Source organism: Callithrix jacchus, chromosome 14 (genome assembly GCF_049354715.1).
Source record: "Callithrix jacchus isolate 240 chromosome 14, calJac240_pri, whole genome shotgun sequence".
Taxonomy (NCBI): domain Eukaryota; kingdom Metazoa; phylum Chordata; class Mammalia; order Primates; family Cebidae; genus Callithrix; species Callithrix jacchus.
The window spans coordinates 82,375,434-82,387,784 of NC_133515.1; the positions used below are offsets into that span (position 1 = coordinate 82,375,434).

Sequence of the window (12,351 nt, forward strand, 5' to 3'; positions counted from 1 at the left end):
ACCAATCCCCCCGATACCAAGGGATGATCTACAACTTTTATGCTCGCATCTAACATGCCCCCTGCTTGACCCACAGCCTTAAGTTACCTAAAATGTTGAAAGAATATAAACTAAGTCCTGGAAAAAACTACGTAAATGAATCAATTATTATTATTATTATTATTATTATTTTGAGACGGAGTTTCACTCTTGTTACCCAGGCTGGAGTGCAATGGCACGATCTTGGCTCACCGCATCCTCTGCCTCCTGGGTTCAAGTAATTCTCCTGCCTCAGCCTCCCAAGTAGCCACCATGCCCAGCAAATTTCTGTATTTTTAGTAGAGACAGGGTTTCACCATGTTGACCAAGATGGTGTCGATCTCTTGACCTCGTGATCCACCTGCTTCGGCCTCCCAAAGTTCTGGGATTACAGGCGTGAGCCACCGCGCCTGGCCATGAATAAATTATTACACTGATTGAATGATACTTTCATTGTTACCTCTTTTTGAATTATGTATAGATGGTCATTTTATCTAAGATTAGCATATGTTTATATATTTCTGTCCTAGAATAAAATAAAAACTGAGAAATTAGTTTCAACCACTCACCTGGCTTAGTAATATTTATGACTAAACAAGCTATAGTCCTCTCCACTGTATTCTGGTCTATAGTATATTACTATAAAAACTCTTGAGGGAAACAGACCCCCAAAAGGTACAGCAGCCTCTTACGTTATACATGCACACACATGAGAATTATGTTATGCCTTCATGAATGTGCTACCTCCATCAAGTACAGATCACTTTTCTCCACACAGAGTGATGCTAACTACCACTCCCCATGTCCCTTGGACACACACACATTCATATTCATTTCATACTCTTTGGATGTAAAAGGAGTCTGGGCTTTGGAACCAGACACAGCTAAAGTCCAATCCCATCTCTGTAACTCAAAAACTCATGATCAAGTCCAAGTTCATTTACATTCACGTATTCCTTCAGCACAAGAGAATCTGTTTTTGTTTTTGTTTTGTGTGGCAACTTTTGCCAAGAAAAATCATCCCAAAAGCCAGTAAGACTGAAAATCAAGTATCAAGGCACCTAAGAGTCTCCTCCTTTTCAAAGTATTTGGATACAGGAGGGATATCTGCAACAAAGGCAGGAGGAGGCATGTACATGGATGTTTGGTTTATGATTATCTGCCAAATTTTTCATTTATGTCTTAGGTACTTTTCTGCATGTATATTACATGTTACAAAAAACACTAATAAAATGAAATGCAAAATGGCCTCTCTACCCATCGTTACTTTCAGTGAAATTTATTTTCTATCAAATGTTTAAAAACTGACACTTTCCTTGATGTACTCAATAGGACAGAGGATAATTTCTTATTCTGTGTGTAATTTAATGTAATTTACTCTAGCTTAAGTTAGTTAAGAACTTTAAGAAAAAAAAAAAGGAGAGTACATTTGTTTCCAATGAGGCTTCTTAAAGAACAGAGAAAATATTAAAATATCTTTAAATAATTTGTGATAAAATCATGGTGACCTACATACACCAAATCACCCTTTCTAAGTAGGTAAACTAAATGAAAGTGGTTATTGTTTTTAAACTCAAAAGACCAAAGCAACTCTATAATCTGAAAACATAACAACTTGTGATATTCTACACACAAAACAAAAAAAACTCCAAACGAAAAGGCACTACTACCAGTCAAAAAATAAACTAGGCTGGGTGCAGTGGCTGAAGCCTATAATCCCAGCACTTTGGGAGGCTGAGGCAGGTGAATCACGAGGTCAGGAATTTGAGAGCAGCCTGGCCAACATAATAAAACCCCGTCTTTACTAAAAATAGAAAAAATTAGCTGGGCATAGTGGTAGGTACCTGTAATCCCAGCTACTGGGGAGGCTGAGGCAGGAGAATCGCTTGAATCTGGGAGGCTGAGGTTGCAGTGAGCCGAGATCATGCCACTGCACTCCAGCCAGGGCGACAGAGTAAGACTCTGACTCAAAAAAAAAAAAAAAAACAAAAACAGGCCGGGAGCGGTGGCTCACGCCTATAATCCCAGCACTTTGGGAGGCCGAGGCGGGTGGATCACGAGGTCAAGAGATCGAGACCATCCTGGTCAACAAGGTGAAACCCCGTCTCTACTAAAAATTAAAAAATTAGCTGGGCATGGTAGTCCCAGCTACTCGGGAGGCTGAGGCAGGAGAATTGCTGGAACCCAGGAGGCGGAGGTTGCGGTGAGCCGAGATCGTGCCATTGCACTCCAGTCTGGGTAACAGCAGCAAAACTCCATCTCAAAAAAAAACCAACAAAAACAACTAACAAGGAGTATCTCAGCCAAGTAATTGGAACGGAGCTACAAGCCCATATCAAACAAAAATCTGCTACATACCTTGATCAATACAGTTTTCAGCAAGAGTGAAAAGTAAAGGTGAGCGTTCCTCAAGCAAATGCTGATGAATATTCACACATCTCAAAGTCCACCATGGCAAGCTCTAGGAAAAAAACACCATGTAAGCTGAAATAAAAGGATACTTTAGAAAACTCTTGTTACATTAAGATTAATTTTTACAACTTTTTTTACATTCATAAAATTAAATTTATTCCTCAATAAGATAACCCATCCACTGCTGTCTTCAGTAATAATACCAAAATCCACATCTATATCTTCCATAACACCTCACCTCCATCCTCTCAAAGACTGTATTTATTTTAGCCACTTGGACTTCCTGATGCCATTTTGAACTTACCAGCCGAGGAAGGTGGATCATGAGGTCAAGAGATCGAGACCATCCTGGTCAACAAGATGAAACCCCGTCTCTACTAAAATTACAAAAATTAGCTGGGCATGGTGGCGCACGCCTGTAGTCCCAGCTACTCGGGAGGCTGAGGCAGGAGAATTGCTTGAACCCAGAAGGCGGAGATTATGCCATTGCACTCCAGTCTGGGTAACAAGAGCGAAACTCCGTCTCAAAAAAACAACAAAAAAAATAAATAAATATATATATATATATATATGTGTGTGTGTGTATATATATGTTGTATTCATCCTGCTCTGTGGCACTGTGTCACCACTTTAATCCAAGTACCAACTCCTTCAGAGGCCTCCTGCAAGAACCCCCTGTGGGGTGATTTTTCCATCACCTGGACTTCCAGCACATTATTTGTAATTCCCTTGCAAACACATTCCACTGTGTTTATGTATGCTATCCCAGGTTTCAATGTTGTTCACTGCCTACTACCCAACAAGTTAAGAAATCATGTCTTACTCATTACTATATCCTCCTTAAAGAAATGTATTTTACACAATCAACACAGGAAGAAATACCTTAGATTCAGATGTTCTCCCAAACTGACAAGATCAATCACTTCTACATCAGTATGAAACCTCTTCCTTACAGCCTTCTATTAATGTGGCACATACTGATCTTTCACTTCTTTGAACTTCTACACTGTTCCTTGAAGTTGACACCATATTGGATAGCACTTGTTTTTCAGGTTTTTTTTTTTTTTTGAGACAGAGTTTCGCTCTTTTTACCCAGGCTGGAGTGCAATGGCGCAATCTCGGCTCACCGCAACCTCCGCCTCCTGGGTTCAGGCAATTCTCCTGCCTCAGCCTCCTGGGCACGTGCCACCATGCCCAGCTAATTTTTTGTATTTTTAGTAGAGACGGGGTTTCACCATCCAGGATGGTCTCGATCTCTTGACCTCGTGATCTGCCCGCCTCGGCCTCCCAAAGTGCTGGGATTACAGGCATGAGCCACTGCGCCTGGCCCGTTTTTCAGGTTTGTAACTCTACCTGAGCCATACCTTTCTGAGGGCAGAAACTACATTTTTTTTTTTTTGAGATAAGGTCTCATTCTGTCACTCAGGCTAGAGTGCAGTGAAGTACAGCTCACTGAAGCCTGTACTTCCCCAGGCTCAGGTGATCTCCACTGCAGCTTCCTGAGTGGACTACTGGCCCATGTCACCATGCCCTGCAAATTTTCGTATTTTTTGGCAGAGATGGGGTTTTGCCATGTTGCCCACAGTGGTGTCCAACTCCTGGGCTCAAGTGATCACCCACCTTGGCCTCCCATTGTGCTGGGATTACAGGCATGAGGCACTCCACCCAGTCAGAAACTGGATTTTATACATTGTCTTGACTAATGCACAAACTGAGCATATAGCTTTTTCTTTCATTCACTGATGCTTTTTCTTACTTGATCAACATATATTTACTTAAAAAACAAGAATGAAAACTAGAAACAACAAGCCAATATAAAGGTATGGTCGGATGTGGTACCTCATGCCTGTAATCCCAGCTACTCAGGAGGCTGAAATGAGAAGACTGCTCAAGGCTAAGAGTTTGAGACCAACTGGGCAACATTTTAAGACCACGTCTCTTAAAAACAAAAGTATATACCATGAAGAGTGAAAATCTCTCTTCCACTGCCCCAATATAATCCTCCTCCCACAGAAAATCTGTGACAAAGGTTTATATTCCTACAGAGCTTTCTCTGTGTATGTGCATGTGTGTATATGTACATGTGTGCAAGTTATGATAGGTACTTTTGATAAGTGCATTATAAATTATTTATATCACATCACATTACATGAAAGTCTAAGAATTAATTTTCCTTTTAGTTACCTACAAATATGAGATGACAGTTACCAAAAAGCTTTTTGAAACGGGGTCTCACTACACTGCCAGGATGGAGTGCAGTGGCTATTTACAGGTGCCATCATCGCATGCCGCAGCTTCAAACTCCTGCCTCAGACTTCCATGTACCTGGGACGATAGCTATGGGCCACAGCACCTGGCTCAAAAGCACTTTTCTGCTTGAACTTAATTTCTTCATTTGATAAAGAGGTTCCTCTAAACTGCTACACACCACAGCCAGGTTAGCTTCTGAAGTATTATATGCCACAACTACTACAACCACGATGCAACCACAAATGAATTTTAACTCTATGACAAAATATTTTTGAATTAATACTATTTCCTCAGTCCATATATGGAAATATAAAATTATCTAATAGCAAGGACATTTCAGATCGTTTTTCACTGAATTCCCTGAGGTGTTGCCTTATTTTCATTCTTTTCCTATCACTATGGATAATGAAGTCAGCTTACATTTCAAATATCTGTCCCTTATCTGCTGTCAGCAATGAGTCGGGTCTGGCAACTTATGCTTTACTTCTAGACATGGAAATTTAGATACATCCAGTCAAAAAGATTTCCCTTTTAAGAAGATATATAATATAAGGCCAGGCACAGTGGCTCACACTTGTAATCCCAGCACTTTGGGAAGCGGGAAGTGGGAAGCTCCTTTGAGGCCACAAATTCAAGACCGGCCTGGACAACACAGTGAGATCCCCATCTCTACAAAAAAAAAAAAAAAATGTCTAAATAGCTGAGTGCAGTGGTGCACATCTGTAATCCTGGCTACTCAGGAGACTGAGAGGAAAGGACTGCTTGAGTCCAGTCAAGTGTTTAAGATTACAGTCAGCTGTGATCACACCACTATCCTCCAGCTTGAGCAACAGAGAAGAGATTCTGTCCCTTAAAAAAAAAATATATATATATATATATATATATATAAAATATTATGCAGAACTCTTAAAAATCAGATCTACATCAGCTGAAAATTCTTATGCTAAAGTGGCAAAAAAAAAAAAAAAAAAAACAGATCTATAGGCCGGGCACAGTGGCTCTTGCCTGTAATCCCAGCACTTTGGGAGGCCGAGGCTGGCAGTTTGCCTGAGCTCAGAAGTTTGAGATTCAGCCTGGGCAACACAATGAAAGCCCATGTCTTAAAAAAAAAATCAGATCTATAAATTAACTCTCAAACCTAAATTCTCATATGGGGGAGGGAAGAATGAAACAAATACAGAAAGCATAGCCTATGTTTCTACTAGTAAGTGTAACAGACCTTTTCAGTTTGTCAAGAATTGCTTAATATAAATGTTGAGGGCTGGCACAGTAGCTCATGCCTGTAATCTCAGCACTTTGGGAAACCAAGGTAGGAAGATCACTGGAAGCCAGGAGTTTGAGACAAGCCTGGGCAACAGAGTGAGATTCCATCTCTGCAAAAATAAAAATTGAACAATTGAAAATTGAGGCTGGGTGCAGTGGCTCACACCTATAATCCCAGCACTTTGGGAGGCCAAGGCAGGCAAATCATTTGAGGTCAGGAGTTCAAGACCAGCCTGACCAACACTGTAAAACACCGTCTCCACTAAAAATACAAAAAAAATTAGCTGGGCGTGGTGGTGCACACCTGTAGTCCCAGCTACTCGGGAGGCTGAGGCAGGAGAACTGCTTGAACCTGGGAGGCGGAGGCTGCAGTCACCCAAGATCAAGCCACTGCACTCAAGCCTCGGTGACAGAGTGAGACTCTGTCTCAAAAAAAAAGAAAAGAAAAGAAAATTGAGGCATTAATAAAAAAGGGAACTTAGAAAGTCTTACTTAGGTAACTTTTAGATTTTTATCTCCTGATTATAACACTTATTACAGAATGGTCTAATTGAGAAGCCATACTAGTCAAGAACCTCCCAGATAGCAGGGAGCAGCAGTATACTCATTAGGCAACAAACAAATATTGCCAGTTTATCTCATTTTATAAATGGACACTGATATTCAGATAAATTAACTAGCATAAGGTCACACATCCGTTAATTTCAACGCCAAGACTCTTTTTACTCAACCACTTACACAGTACTAATTCTAGTCTATATACTTCACAGATTAGGGGTTGTGGGAAAATCTGCTTCTTTAATAATTTTACAAAAATAATATCATCATAAGCAACTTGATACATTTCTTAGAAGTCAGGTTACTCAAAAATTAATTTAAAAGGGTAAAATTAATTTTCTTTACCATTTTATTTTAATTTACCAAATAAACCACTTTTAATAACACCATTAACAGAATGATATAAGCCAGGTGCCTGTAGTCCCAGCTGCTCAGAAGGCTGGAACAGGAGGATCACTTAAGCTCACAAGTTGAAGGCCAGCCTGGACAACATAGCAAGACAACATCTCCAAACAAAAGAAAAGATACAGTAAAGACACACAGGAAAAATCTATAATAGAAAGAACAATGTTTCAATTGAATGACAAGAGGAGCCAGGCAGGCTGGTGTGCTCCTGAAGTTCCAGCTACTCAGGAGGTTGAGGTGGGAGGATCGCTTGGGGCCAGGAGTTCAAGATCAGCCTGGGAAACACAGTGAAACCCTAGCAAAAAAAAAAAAAACCCAGCACAAAAAAAATAAAAAGAAAAGAAAAGAAAGGCAAGATTGCAGCACAAAATGATGTATACATAGTGATATACTACAGGAAAATGTGTTTTTAAGCAGAAGCCAAGAGTTGTTTACATCTGCCAAGAAATTAAGGGAACTTGCCTCTCTAACAGTACAAGAATGACTTCTACAACCAGTAGTCCACATATTTATTAATTCACCTAAGTCATTGATAGTATATATATATTATTTTTCAAATGATGCTTAACATACTTTTTTTTTTTTGAGACAGAGTCTCGTTCTGTAGCTCAGGCTAGAATGCGGTGGTGCGAGATCTTGGTTCACTGCAAACTCCACCTCCTGGGTTCAAGTGATTCTCCTGCCTCAGCCTCCCAAGGATCTGGGATTACAGGCACCCGTCATCACACCTGGCTTATTTTTGTATTTTTAGTAGAGATGAGGTTTCACTATGTCAGCCATTTTGGTTTCAAACTCCTGACCTCATGTGATCCCCCCGCCTGCCTTGGCCTCCTATAAAGTACTGGAATTACAGGTGTGAGCTATCATGCCCGAACATGCCTGGCTAATTTTTGTATTTTTAGTAGAGACAGGGTTTCACCATGTTGGTGAGGATGGTCTCAACCTTCTGACCTCAGGTAATCTGCTGGCTTTGGCCTCCCAAAGTGCTGGGATTACAGGCATGAGCCACCACAAACAGCCAATGCTTAATATACCCGATGATGAAAATTTCTGACCAACTTAAAAACCATCTCACTCATTCATTAGTGACCATAAATTCTCACTAAAAAAAAAAAAAAAATCCCATTTGGCGGCCTCAGGCCTTGGTGATACTTTATTTAAAGTGACCAGGTATGGTGGCTCACGCCTACAATCCCAGCACTTTGGAAGGCCGAGGCGTGGGGATCACTTGAGGTTCAGAGTTCAAGACCAGCTGGCCAACTTGGTGAACCCTGTTTCTACTCAAAGTATTAAAAAAATTAGCTGGGCATGGTTGCAAGAGTCTATAATCCCAGCTACCAGGGAGGCTGAGGCAGAAGAATTGCTTGAACCCAGGAGGTAGAGATTGCAGTGAGCCGAGATAGTGCCATTGCACTCCAACCTGGGCAACAGAGCAAAACTCTGTTTCAAAAAATAAGTAAGTAAACAATAAAACAATAGAGTAAATTAATAGTCAGTCTGCAAGACCATTTAACTCAGATCAATTCAGGAAAAATTTTTTACTCAAGCTACTATCACTAAGAGCTCAAAAGATAAAGTCTCATATCTGGTAAGACATGCTGAAATCTGCATATTAAAAACACTTCAATTAGTCAGGCATGGTGGTGCACACCTGTAGTCCCAGCTACCTGAGAGGCTGAGGCAGGAGAATCACTTGAACCCGGGAGGTATAGGTTGCAGTGAGCCAAGATCGCACCACGGCACTCCAGCCTGGGCAACAGAGGGAGACTGTCTCAAAAACAAAAACCCTTCTAGGCCTAGCATGGTGGCTTATGCCTATAATTTCAGCACTTAGGAAAGGTTGAGGCAGGTGGATCACTTGAGCCCAGAAGTTCAAGACCAGCCTGGGCAACATGGCAAAACCCCGTCTCTACAAAAAATACAAAAATTAGCCAGGTGCGACGGCGCATGCTTGTAGTCCAGTTACTCAGGATGCTGAGGTGGGAGTATGGCTTGACCCCAGGGGGCGGAGGTTGCAGTGAGCTGAGATCATGCCACTGCACTCCAACCTGGGCAATAGAGCCAGACACTGTCTCAAAAAAAAAAAAAAAAATCCTCTAGTACAATGGATTCCAAATCCTCTGGTTCTCATGAGTGTTGCAAATATAGGCATCACTTCCCTTCTTACCTCTTCTTTAAAACAAGTTTAGGCCAGGCGTGGTGGCTCATGCCTGTGATCCCAGCACTTTGGAAGGCTGAGGCAGGCAGATTACATGAGGCTAGGAGTTTGAGTCCAACGTGGCTAACATGGTGAAACCCCGTCTCTACTAAAAATGCAAAAAATTAGGCAAGCATAGTGGTGGGAGCCTGTAAGCCCAGCTACTCAGGAGGCTGAGGCATGAGAATCGCTTGGCTTGAACGTGAAAGGTGGAGGTTGCAGTGAGCTGAGATCGCACCACTATACTCTAGCCTGGGTGAAAGACTAAGACTTCGTCTCAAAAAAAAAAAATTTTAGTGTGTAAACTTAAATGCTTAGGAAAGTAAGCCCTTACACAGCACAGACTAAATCTACATTCACCTACAGAACTACTGTGTTTCTTGGGGCAGGCATGGTGGCTAACCCCTATAATCCCAGCACATTGGGAGGCTGAGGCAGGTGAATCACCTGAGGTCAGGAGTTCCAGACCATCCTGACCAACATGGAGAAATCCGTCCCTACTAAAAATACAAAATAAGCTTGATGTGGTAGCACATGCCTGTCATCCCAGCTACTCAGCAGGCTGAGGCAGGAGAATCTCTTGAACCCAGGAGGCGGAGGTTAAGGTGAGCTGAGATTGGGCCATTGCACTCCAGCCAGGGCAACAAGAGTGAAACTTTACCTCAAAAAAAAAAAAAAAGAAAGAAAGAAATACTGTGTTTCGTAAAATTGTTCAACCAAAATTGAGAGATTTCACATAATATTTAAAGTCCCTATTTCTGACACGATGGAGTCTGCAGAACGCCAAGCTGGGATGAAGCCTACTTGATCATGATGGATAAGCTTTTTGATGTGCTGTTGCAATTGGTTTGCCAGTATTTTATTGAAGATTTTTGCATCTATGTTCATCATGGATATCGGCCTGAAGTTTTCCTTTCTTGTTGAGTCTCTGCCGGGTTTTGGTATCAGGAAGATGTTGGTCTCATAAAGTGATTTGCGAAGGATTCCCTCTTTTTTGATTGTTTGGAATAGTTTCAGAAGGAATGGTACCAGCTCCTCCTTGTATGTCTGGTAGAATTCGGCTGTGAACCCATCTGGACCTGGGCATTTTTTGGGTGGTAGACTCTTAAATGCTGCTTCAACTTCAGACCTTGTTATTGGCCTATTCAGCGTTTTGGCTTCTTTCCCATTTAGGCTTGGGAGGATGCAAGTGTCCAGGAACTTATCCATTTCTTCCAGGTTTACTAGTTTCTGTGCATAAAGATGTTTGTAATAATCTCTGATGATGGTTTATATTTCTGTGGAATCTGTGGTGATTTCCCCTTTATCGTTTTTTATTGCATCTATTTGGTTATTCTCTCTTTTCTTTTTTACTAATCTGGCTAGTGGTCTGTCTCTTTTGTTGATCTTTTCAAAAAACCAGCTACTGGATTTATTGATTTTTTGAAGCGTTTTTTGTTTCCCTATCTCCTTCAGTTCTGCTCTGATCTTAGTTATTTCTTGTCTTCTGCTAAATTTGGAGTTTTTTTGGTCTTGCTCCTCTAGCTCTTTCAATTTTGATGATAAGGTGTCAATTTTAGATCTCTCCTTGCTTCTCATGTGGGCATTTATTGCTATATATTTTCCTCTAGAGACTGCTTTAAATGTGTCCCAGAGATTCTGGTATGTTGTGTCTTTGTTCTTGTTGGTTTCAAAGAACATCTTTATTTCTGCCTTCATTTCATTGTTGATCTAGTCAACATTCAAGAGTCAGTTGTTCAGTTTCCATGAAGCTGTGCGGTTCTGAGTTAGTTTCTGAATTCTGAGTTCTAACTTGATTGCATTGTGGTCTGAGAGACTGTTTGCTATGATTTCCATTCTTTTGCATTTGCTGAGGAGTGCTTTACTTCCAATTACATGGTTAATTTTAGAGTAGGTGTGATGTGGTGCTGAGAAGAATGTATATTCTGTGAATGTGGGGTGAAGAGTTCTGTAAATGTCTATTAGGTTTGCTTCGTCCAGGTCTGAGTTCAAGCCCTGGATATCCTTGTTGATTTTCTGTCTGGTTGATCTGTCTAATATTGACAGTGGCGTGTTAAAGTCTCCCACTATTATTGTGTGGGAGTCTAAGTCTCTTTTTAAGTCATTAAGAACTTCCTTTATATATCTGGATGTTCCTGTATTGGGTGTGTATATATTTAGGATCATTAGCTCTTCTTGTTGCATTGATCCTTTTACCATTATGTAACGTCCTTCTTTGTCTCTTTTGATCTTTGTCAGCTTAAAGTCTATTTTATCTGAGATGAGAATTGCAACTCCTGCTTTTTTTTTTTGCTCTCCATTTGCTTGTTAAATCTTACTCCATCCCTTTATTTTGAGCCTATTTGTGTCCTTGCATGTGAGATGAGTTTCTTGGATACAGCACACTGATGGGTTTTGGCTTTTTATCCAATTTGCCAGTCTGTCTTTTGATTGGGGCATTTAGCCCATTTACATTTAGGGTTAATATTGATATGTGTGAATTTGATCCTGCCATTTTGATGCTAGCTGGCTGTTTTGCCTGTTAGTTGATGCAGTTTCTTCATTGTGTTGATGTTCTTTACCATACAGTATGTTTTTGGAGTGGCTGGTACTGGTTGTTCCTTTCTATGTTTAGTGCCTCTTTCAGGAGCTCTTGTAAAGCAGGCCTGGTAGTGATGAAATCTCTGAGTACTTGCTTCTTTGCAGAGGATTTTATTTTTCCTTCACTTATGAAGCTTCGTTTGGCTAGACATGAAATTCTGGGTTGAAAGTTCTTTTCTTTAAGGATGTTGAATATTGGCCCCCACTCTCTTCTGGCTTGTAGGGTTTCTGCCAAGAGATCTGCTGTGAGTCTGATGGGCTTCCCTTTGTGGGTAACCCAACCTTTCTCTCTGGCTGACCTTAGCATTTTCTCCTTCATTTCAACCCTGGTGAATCTGATGATTATGTGCCTTGGGGTTGCTCTTCTTGAGGAATATCTTTGTGGTGTTCTCTGCATTTCCTGGACTTGAATATTGGCCTGCCTTGCTAGGTTGGGGAAGTTTTCCTGGATAATATCCTGAAGAGTATTTTCCAGCTTGGATTCATTCTCTCTGTCACATTCAGGTACACCTATCAAACGTAGATTAGGACTTTTCACATAGTTCCATATTTCTTGGAGACTTTGTTCATTTCTTTTTACCCTTTTTTCTCTAATCTTTCCTTCTCGTTTTATTTCGTTGAGTTGATCTTCAACCTCTGATATTCTTTCTTCTGCTTGGTCAATTCGG

The 12,351-nt window shown here is 40.9% G+C and overlaps 1 protein-coding gene across 4 annotated transcripts in view; it reads right to left on the bottom strand.

Moving 5' to 3' along the window:
• The window catches only part of TTC27 (tetratricopeptide repeat domain 27), a 198,691-nt gene that overhangs the window by 173,095 nt on the left and 13,245 nt on the right, over window positions 1–12,351 (bottom strand). For all 4 annotated transcript variants that reach the window (XM_078349511.1, XM_035272835.3, XM_078349512.1 and 1 more), the window contains one exon: window positions 2,377–2,479. In XM_078349511.1, the coding sequence (XP_078205637.1) occupies window positions 2,377–2,479 (103 nt within the window). The remainder of the gene's footprint in view (window positions 1–2,376; window positions 2,480–12,351) is intronic.